The sequence below is a fragment of the Rhodamnia argentea genome, chromosome 7 (assembly GCF_020921035.1).
Source record: "Rhodamnia argentea isolate NSW1041297 chromosome 7, ASM2092103v1, whole genome shotgun sequence".
Classification (NCBI taxonomy): Eukaryota; Viridiplantae; Streptophyta; class Magnoliopsida; order Myrtales; family Myrtaceae; genus Rhodamnia; species Rhodamnia argentea.
This window is the reverse complement of record NC_063156.1, coordinates 16,577,890-16,588,397: the sequence shown is the minus strand read 5'-3', so window position 1 is coordinate 16,588,397 and position 10,508 is coordinate 16,577,890. Positions and strand designations below refer to the sequence as shown.

General features: G+C 43.5%; 1 protein-coding gene across 1 annotated transcript; it reads right to left on the bottom strand.

The window, feature by feature from the left end:
- Window positions 1-3,312: 3,312 nt before the first annotated feature.
- On the bottom strand, window positions 3,313-9,524 carry LOC125315989 (protein NYNRIN-like). The gene is made up of 2 exons (XM_048282627.1): window positions 9,288-9,524; window positions 3,313-3,972 (listed from the first exon to the last, which is right to left on the bottom strand). The coding sequence occupies exons 1-2, from the start codon at window positions 9,522-9,524 to the stop codon at window positions 3,313-3,315; spliced, it is 897 nt and encodes a 298-aa protein (XP_048138584.1).
- Window positions 9,525-10,508: the final 984 nt, after the last annotated feature.

The window sequence follows — 10,508 nt, the reverse complement described above, 5'->3', positions numbered from 1 at the left end:
GGACAATTAGACGAATACGACATCACTATGGCCTCGGGCGACTTGATTGAATACGACCTTTATATCTCCTCGGTCTCAGACAATCGGACGAATACGGCATCACTATGGCCTCAGACGACTTGATTGAATACGACCATTTATGTCATAGTATAATATAATCGACTATAAACCCCGCGTTTAACGCATCGGGGTACCAATACTCATAATTCACAACCGGAGGTTTTCATTAATAAATTTTATGATCGAGAATAACCAATAAGGCCCAATAGCACAACGTTCAATCGCGCTACCTAACACATGGTTCGCGCATCACAAATTTAGCCGATTCTCACCTTGACACTTTTAAAGGTTCGCATATCAATTTAGAACATTATGACACACCCATAATGCACCAATTCCATTCGGCCCCATCTAAGCCACATAACATCTCATTTTGCTCCAATCAAGTTCCCACCGATCCGGTACATACTCCAACATGTAACCTCACATTTCACTCACATGGCCAAACATATCATGGTCCCAACTCATCAATTTTCCCTAATTTTCACAACAATTTCGGCAACAACAAACAAGATCACAACGTGCAACAACTCACATCCAATTCACGCCTAAGGCCGAATCTATCATGCTCAACCCATAACCCTCATCTTAGACCATCATTTAACACCCAAATCAACCAAGAACATGCTCATTTATCAACCCAATTTTCGGATCAATAGCAGGTCAGAATTTCCAGAACCGGCCTCCCCATTATCACGCCCAAACAGCCCATAAATCCTCCTAATCCATAAACTACCAAGCTCCTTAGCAACCCATAGTCCTAAGGAAGGATTAGAGCCACTTACAAGTCCTTTTTGGCGAAGAAACTCCGGCGGATGAGCGGCGACTTCGCGTGACCAGATTTGAACCCAAGCTGTACCCTTTGGTTCAAACAAGAGAGCAACACTTTTAGTCCATGAAATCCTCCCAAAATCCACCAATGAACCTCACTTAAACTACCCTAGATGATTGTGGCAAGATTTTAGCTCCTTACCTTCAAATGAGGAGCAAAACCGGCGAGCAACCTTTCCCGAACCTTGCTGCACCGGTGTCCAAAGAGGGGGAGAAGGGCGGCGGTTCGTTGGTGGCGGCGGCGGCACACGGCCTCTAGGGGAAGGTGAGGTGGTGGAGGTGGTGGTTGCAGCGCCTTGGGGTCGCCGGAGATGGGGTTTGCCGAGAGGCGGTGAGAGGGAGAGATGAGAGTGAGTTTGGGGAGTGAGTGAAAATGAGAGTGAGGGAATGAGAGGGAAGGTAGCTTCAGCCCATAAGAGAAGAGAGAGTGAGTGATTTGAGGTGACCCAATTTCAATCAAGAGTGACTAGTAAGTGGGGTGGGTGAAGGACATGAATAGTAGAGGTAGGTAGTGGGATTTTTGGGGAAAATGGGGTTTTTGGGGTTTTAAATGGGCTTTGGAAATTGAACTTCAAGAACACTTTTCCCTCTTCATTTCTTTGATATAACTTGGCTGAAGTGATGGGATGATGAAGTGGCCAAAATTTTTCTTCGCGGTTTCTCAAGATGCTGAACAAAATCCGGGACCGGGGTGCACTTCTCGCTTCGCGATTTGATCTCCACTTTTTCTGACTCATACTGCGATATAAAATCCTTATTAACTCTGGTGAGGCGACGTCCAATTTATTTGCAATGGAATTCTCAAATACCCGGCCGCCGATTTCGAAGTTCACTTCGCGCTAAAAATTTAGCCGATCGCTATTTCAGTGCATCTCGGATCGACGGGCGGCTCTCGGGAGCTACGTGTATCGACCCGTGATTTTTCTCACGTTTAAGAATTATTCGGACCACGGCGATCCTGGTTGTCATGTAATCGCGAGGGAAACTATCGGTCCTAGCGGGACGCGATCGTCAGGAATCGGTTCGGGGTTATCCGCAAATCATGCTATGGCATAGCGGAACCACCCGCGGTCCATTTGCACGACGCTAGCAGATTGTTACGATACTAATCCTAGATCGACCTACATGGTCTAGAACGTACCCTCGCGATCCTTATGGTCGGGATACTAGTCCGCGGCCGAGTTCTTTAGTCCGCGTACTATCCTATTTAGCCATTCCCCTTCGGTCAGTCATCTCTAGAGTGATCAATTCCGAGTGAGATTACTGAAACGCATCAATGCTCATTTTATTCATAAACTTGAAATGGGGTCGGAATTCGAGAATGTCACAACCTCGATCATCGGAAGGTCGTGGGCGGATATTTAGCATCATGGGGTGAACTATTCCTTGGCCTTTATCTATAAATAGCATCACTTGTCTGGAGTAGGTCCTCATCCAAACCATTTGCCTTACATCCTTGGAGCAAACTTCTCAAAGCCATCATGAAGCGTGCGTCTTCCTCTTCGACCTCATCTCCTCCTATGCCCTTTAGCCGTGAGTTTTCGGCTTTTTGGAAGGAGATCATTTCCCTTCCGAGTTACACCTACACCATGCTGGTGATGAAACCCCGGGCTCTTGAAAAACCGAACGCCCCGCTTGGTCGCTCCGCACCCCAAAATCTCCCCTCCGCCCTGCTGGGGAAGTTTCGTCGAAATCTGGCGGCCATGTCCCATTACGATCTCACCAAACATGAAGTCTGGTGTAAGATCGAAGAGATTGAGAACAGAGAGGTGGTGTACAAGGAGCTCAGTAACGTCCAGGAAGCCCTCCATGCCTCTCACACTAGCTTCCTCCAACTTCGGAACATTGTTTCCGACCGCCTAAGGCCTCTGAAGGATTCCGAGCAGTGAGAATATGAACTGGCCGAGGCTTGCGAGACCCGATCATTGGCTTCCATCGAGGCCCCTTCGGAGGCTCGAAGACCATGCTTGGATTCTACCAATGGTCTTATGCAGGCTCAGGCAGAACACCTTCGGCGGCTAGAGTGCGAGAAGGATAAATTGGAGGGGGCAATGGAGGGACTAGTCGAAGCCCACCACCGTGCGAGGGAGGAGAATATCAAGCTGGAGGACCATCTATGGGGCTTCATCATCCGTTTCAAGGAGCATTTCCAGTAAAGGTTTGTTGAGGTGGGGCAGGAGAGAGAGAGAGAGAGAGAGAGAGAGAGAGAGAGAGAGAGAGAGAAAGAAGAGGAATGTACGAGGGTTTTCGATAAATGAAGTGAGTTTTCTTACTCCTTGCCCCTGACTCTTCTCGCATATCCCACATCGATGGGTAGAACTTTTTCAAATATTTCCCATTGATTGATCATTGTAGTTCTCTTCCATCGATTTCCATCATTCGATATGCATTTCTTGGGAGAACATCTACTATCAAGTATGGTCATTCCCACTTTGATGACCACTTACCAAACTTCTCGCTATCGAGGCTCATAGGCAAAATAGTTTTCCATACCAAATCTCCCACGTTGAAATGCTTAGCTCTCACATGTTTGTTGTAAACTTTGCCAACCCTTCGTTTCTGAGCTATAAACTTTTCAGTCTTTGTGGCTCGATTTTCTCCCAACTCATCAATGTTGGCGTACATCATCTCATCATATTGTTCTTTAGCCATGCCATCTTGGAGCTTCACTTTTAATGATTGCACGGTAATCTCCAAGGGTAACACGGCTTCTTGTCCATACGTTAGCATATAAGGAGTAACTCCGGTGCTTGATCTTGTGGACGTCCGATAAGCCCACAGCATTGTTGAAAGCAGTGAGTCCCACTCCTTTGGGTTGTCCTCCAAATGCCTTTTAATCAATCCAATGATTATTTTCTTAGAAGCTTCAGCTTGGCCATTAGCTTGGGCATAATAGGGCATTGAATGGATCATCTTGATACCCTTAGACTTAGCAAAATCCAATATTTCTTGTCTTGTGAAAACTGTCCCTTGGTTAGCAGTAATGGTCTCCGGGATACCAAATCGATGAATAATCCACTCTTTGATAAACTCCCTAACTGTTTTTTGTGTCACGTTTTTGTACGACGCCGCTTCGACCCACTTCGTGAAGTAATCTATGGCCACTAAAATGAAACTATGCTTCTTCGACGAGGGAGGATAAATTTTTCCTATTATATCCATCGTCCGTCCCCGAAAAGGCCATGGCTTGATAATTGGGTTCATTGATGCGACCAGCACTTACTGAACCGGTTCATGCTTTTGGCATGACCGACACCGTTTAGCATAGTCAATCCAGTCTTGCGTGATTGTTGGCTAAAAATATCCATGTTGCCTTAGTAACCACTTCGTTTTTAATCCAACATGATGTGCTCCGCAGATCCCTTCATGGACTTCTATCATGACTAGCATTGCTTCCTCTTGTCCCAAGCACTTAAGAAACAATCCGTCGATCGTTTTTCGATACAACTCGTCGTCAATCAATAAATATTTCAGGGCATTTCTCTTGAAATCCTTCTTGCCAAAGCCTAGGTTCTTCAAATAGTTTACCAAATGGGTTCTCCAATCTTGTTGGCCGTTAGTTTGTCTCGAACTTTCATATTTCTCATTTTCAATCATCATCACCCGGGCCTCTATCGACAGTAAAGTCCTTATTTGGGTAATGATATGATCCGCTAGCTCCTTCGATATACGGTATCCCGATGCCATTTGAGCTAATTCATTGGCTTCCGAATTTTCACTTCTCTTGACATGGATTAGTTCGTGCTTGGCGAATTTCGAGAACAATTCTTTCGCCAGATAGTGATGTCTAATAATGTTTTCATTCGGACATTGATACTCACCATTTAGTTGTTTAATCACCAGCTGGGAATCATCCTTCACTTTAATTGACCCGATCCCCATGTCAATTAAAACATTCAATCCCACGATTAGAGCTTCGTATTCGGTTTGGTAATTCGAGCATTCGAAGTCAAGCCCGAATATAAGCTTTGTTTTCTATTGAAAGGGTGATATAACCATGATTCCTGCACTTTCTGAACCGGACGCCACCGATCCATCAAAATACAATATCCAAGGTGCAATGCCAAGATAATTTTCATCATCCTCGATTTTCAAACTTGATGGATATTTGTCGCGACCCTCCCTTCCGATACGAGATGAGGTTAACAAGCCGCGCTTCCGACCCAGTTGACGGTGGATCTTGGCGCGCGGGTCTCTCCTAAGACCCATTACTCGAATCGCGATGTGAGGAAAAATTTAACAGGGTCGACCTTAATGTGGTTGGGTGACATGTGCATAGTGTACATGCATATGGAGTCGCCACCGATCAATTTTTGGAGGGTATGATCGGGAACCCTATCGAGCGGTCAAGAGAAACCGTTCGATTCTACGAGGACCAGAGATTTGGGTCCGGGGACTTGGTTACGCCGAGATTTACATCGACGCCCTTTCGATTACCGAAGTTGAGTGATTTTCTAACCTATGCATATGAAATTTGGGTGAGGTAGGTTCCAATGATCTAGGGTATCATGCGGACGGGAATTTTCCGACCTATCAATCACAATCAGGAAATTTAATGCGCAATCAAGGTAATCAAATCAATTAATCAATCAAAAATGTGCACATCATATCTAATATGGCCCTATTGGCCCATAGAAAAAATCCAATCAAGTGTCGGGATGGTTCGGAAAAATTTTGGGGCAAAAGGCCGGAGGGGTAAAATAGTCATTTCGAGGGTTCGGGACCCAAAAAACACAAAATTGGGGTCGGGCCAGTTAAATGTGACCATTTCCCATTTTTTGTGATTTTTCAGAATTTTTGGAATTTTTATAATTTTTTTGGATTTTTTTTTACTTTCTAAAAGTCGAAATTTTTTTCGGATCCATGTGGATCGACCTTCGAAACTTCAAAATCTCCCGATCCAGACTATAAGAGTCCCGAATAGACCTAAATATTTTTTAGAAATTTTTGGGAAAATGCAGGGAATTTTTATGAATTTTAGTAATTCATTTGATTTTTAAAAAAAATTATGTATTTTTATTTATTATTTTTTTATTATTTTTTTGGACCGGGTCAACCCGGTCAACCCAACCCTAAACCGGATCGGACCCGCTCGACATCAAAATGACACCGTTTCCTATTTATTTCTAATTTTTTTGATTTTCTAAAATTATTTCCTAATATCGAAAAATAAAGAAAATGAATGGACGGCTAAGATCAAACCCAGAATTGATCTCGACCGTCGACCCATCTCCATTCAAAACGACGATGCTTCTAGCTTTCTACACAAAACGACGCCGCATATTACTAAACAAATGAACGGCCACGATTAGTTTGAGACTCAATTTGGGTCGTCTGCCCACTCTTAACCAAAACGACACCGCGTCTACTAAAGCATGAACGGTTGTGATTAAACCTAAGACTCGATCCGAGCCATTCATTCCTCCTAAGACTTAAAACGACGACGCATTAGCCTCTGGACACAAAACGACGCCGCACGAGTACTAAACTAAACGACACCGTTCTTGATTTTCTTTATTTTCTAACTAATTAACTAATTATCGAAATACTAAAATCTAATCGAACGGTCCTAAATCAAACTCGGCTATTTTTCTCAGCCATTGAATCAAATCTGAGTTAGCTCGCTCGCGCCAACGGCCGAGCTGACTCGAATCCGAGCTGGACCAATTAGACGACGACACCTCGCCTTGTCTTCAACCTCTACGACGACTACACGGACGGGTGAGACTTCTCCGGTGAGATCTGACGGTGAGATCTCGACGAAATGACGCGAAACCACTTCCGTTCGACTCGCCAAACAATCTAAATCAACATATCTCAGAATCATACAATTTCATCCATTAGATTAAGAGTATTGAGCTTCGAACGGAACCACAACTTGGAGTTCGATCACGCAATAGAGAGCATAACAAGCCAATTCCATCACACACGAGCATCACAGGATGTTAAAAAAGCTTACCTCAAGCTCTGATTGAGCTCGTAGTGGCTAGAAAAGCCTGGCCGGTGTTCGGCCGGACCGCGACCGGTTGGGGTTTGACTCGGGCGATTCAATCAAAATCAATGCAGAAACGAGTTGCGATTGTGGTTAGTGAAGTTCCAAAAGTAAAAGGCACACATCAATTGAAAGAATCAAGCTCGTGAGGGTGTGATGCCATGGATGCACAGTAAGAAGGTTCGAAGCTCGACTTACCTTCTCTGGAGATCTCAAGCTAATTGGCTTGGTGCGATCGCTTTACGGAGGTGTGGGCGAGCTTCCGGAAGTGATGGCAGGCCTCGATTCTCCCCGGGATTGCTCGGCGAAGAGCTCATAGTTCGAGCTCAAGTCTTCGATCGTACGAGCGAGAAGACGAGCTCTCTCTCGCTTTCTCTCTCTCTTTAGCTCTCCAAATCAGTTGCGAACACGAATGAAGCCTCCTCCTCTCTCGAATCTTCCTTAGCTTTTTATACTTGTTTTTGAAAATTGGCCCGTACGGTGAGAGCTCGTTGAGCCTCTCTCATGTGGCCACACGTGCCTTTAGGTCGCCGGACGGTGACGGAATCGGTTGGGATTCCATCCAAGTCCGTTTGGCCCACCGTTGAACCAAAACGAGTGCGAATTGCACTCTGGTACAAGAATGTTGACTTTTACTACGTCGGGACTTTGACAGCTCCGTCCGCCGTGCTCCGGTGACCATTGGCCGTAGCACTGGTGGCAATCGACGCGATTTGACACGAGGAACAAAACCTCCACGATAATTGATTCAATTAAGCTCGATTAGCTTGTCAATTTGATCGTCGAAATCGGTCCTCAAATCTATAAAATGGCACGAGTCGCCCGAGGAAGACGACACTGTTTCGGCTGGTTCGACCTGTCCGACCGGTGGTCAGACCGGTCTGAACCGGTTCAGATGTGTAATTTCCAAAATTGATCAAAATCTGTGGGGAATTTTCACAATTAAACCTCAAATTTGAACTTAGGGGCTCAAATTCTACCTAGAAATGTGATTTTACGCAAAAGGTCACTTCAATTTCTACAAAAACCCCAAATTTTTCTAAAATTGCAAATTGGGGAAAACTTCCATTGAACACCCAAATGACCAAATTGGATCCAATTACCCCTGCCAATCGATTCAGAACATGTGAAAACCTTAGGGGGTGGTCCAATTTTTCCATGAAAGTCCCTAGATTGAAAGTAATTTCAAAAATTTAGAATCCCAGGGACTAAATTGCAAAAATCTTTAGGAATTTTGCCTAATTTGTGCAATTCGCATAATTGGGGGTGTAATTGATCAAATTGAAGCTGCAAAGGACTGCAATTGAATGTCTAGACTCAAGATGTGTAAAAATTGCAAATAAAAAGGCTTAAATTGTATTTTTTATGCGAATTCAATCCTTAGTGTTATGAAGAAACACCTAAAATTGGATTCAATTTTTAATTTTTCTTGAGGTCAATATGAAGAGGGAATTAAAATAAAAATATGGGATAGTTTTCTATATTTTTGTGACCTAGGAAAATATTTTTTATGAATTTTCTTGTATTTTTCTATTTTCCAAAAATATTTAAAAATGCGAAAAATATGAAAAATTAATTTTTGTTCAAAAATGGTTCCTTATGCTTGGCCAAGGCTACCAAACTTGATTTTTCAATTTTTTGATTTTTTTGTGAATTTTTGTGAATTTTACGAAAATAAAACTAAAGAAAACTTGATTAAAAATCGAGTGTAAACAATATTCGGTAATGAAATCGGATATCGCCTGCCCTTTTACTACTTCGAGCTGCACATAAGTCAAGTTGATTTCTATCAAAGTAAATGCCCACTTTGCAATCCGGCCTCTAATGATTGGCCTGGACAACATGTACTTAATCACGTCTGTTTTGCAAATTACATGTATCGTAGTTGGCAACATATAATGCCGTAATTTTGTACAGGCATAGTACAATGATAAGCATAGTTTTTGATAGACGTGTATCTTGTCTCGGCATCATTGAGCATCCCGCTTTGGTAGTATCAACAGCCGACAAGTACAACTTCAATGGCCATCCGGCTTTTGGTGGCATCAAAACTAGTGGCTTAATGAGATACTCTTTTAACTTGTCAAAAGCCACTTGATGATTTTCCTCCTAAACAAACTCTTGTTCATTCTTCAATTTGAGCAACGGAGAGAAAACTTTGATTTTTCCTAACAAGTTAGCTATAAAACGCCGTAAGAAATTTAATTTCCCGATTAACGGTTGTAGCTGTTTTTTACTAACAGGGGACGGCAACTCTAAAATAGCCGTGGCTTTGCTCATGTCTATTTCTATACCTCTTCGAAGGACCAGAAAACCTAAGAAATTGCCAGCTCTTATCTCGAAAGCACATTTCAAAGAATTCATCTTCAACTTAAATTTGCTCTAGATGGTCCGGATGACTTACCTGGTTTGTCTTGACGATGACGTCATCTATGTAGACTTCCATGAATTCTCCAATCATGTCATGGAAAATGTAATTCATTGCTCTTTGATATGTAGCATCGGCGTTCTTCAATCCGAAAGGCATGACGACCCATTTGAAGGTGCCAATGGCCTCGGGGCATCTGAAGGCTGTCTTGTGAACATCCTTTGCTGCTATAAATATCCGGTTATACCCGGAATGTCCATCCATGAGGGACATTATTTTATTGTTGGAGGCTAAGTTGATCAACATATCGGCCATGAGCATCCGGTACTCATTTTTTGGGGTGGCCGCATTGAAGTCGTGGAAATTGATGCATACTCAGAGTTTACTATTCTTCTTCTTAATAGGCACGATATTTGACAGCCATTCGACATACCTCGCTGCTCTTATGAACCCGGCAAAAAGGAGGCGCTCAATTTCCTCCTTAATTTTAAGGATCACTACAGTAGCGAACCTTCTAGCAACTTGTTGGTGTGGTCGAAATCCCCTCTTAATTGGCAATCGATGCTCAACTACGCTTCTCGAAAGGCTAGGCATCTCATGGTAATTCCAGGCAAAACAGTCCTTATATTTCCTCAACGGGTTTACCATTTGAACTTTGTATTGTTGATCGAGCAATCGGCCGATATATGTAGGTTGCGAGCGGGCCTCATCTCCGAGATTAACTTCTTCCAGCGGGTCTTGAGCTTGGATTACTTTGTCGTCTTCCTTAATTGGGAATTCTTCCAAATCTAAAATACCATCGGCAAGCTTGCTAGCTTGATCATTCCGCTCGGCCTTGTAGGCCGCATACCTCTTAGCGAGGTTTTGTACAAATGACCGAGTTTCCATAAGAAAACTAGTCGATTGGTTCCACCAGTTCCTTCCTTGGAATCTACTCGATGTTTCCCTTGTCGAAATAGCAGAATGCAATATCCCTTGGGTCCACTTCGGGCGGTTTAGATACGCGAAGGCAATCATCTGGCATAACTTTGTCCCGACCGGATATACGGGTCCAAGTAACACAAGTCCGAGGATTCGCCTTTACATATTCCACCTTGTCCTCATTCCAGAATGTCGGCATTTGGTGTAGCGTTCATGGGACACATTGGTTCCCATGTATCCAATCTCGTCCCAAAAGCAAGTTATAAGACCCGTTAGCGTCTACAACGCAAAACGACGTCCTCGATGTTTTGGATCCGACAGTCAAATTTGCGACAT

Coding starts and splice junctions, on each gene's coding strand:
- LOC125315989 (XM_048282627.1), bottom strand. CDS start 9,524: ATGTCCCTCATGGATGGACATTCCGGGTATAACCGGATATTTATAGCA. Junction 3,973..9,287: donor TCATCGTCAAGACAAACCAG/GTAAGTCATCCG, acceptor TACTTCACGAAG/TGGGTCGAAGCGGCGTCGTA.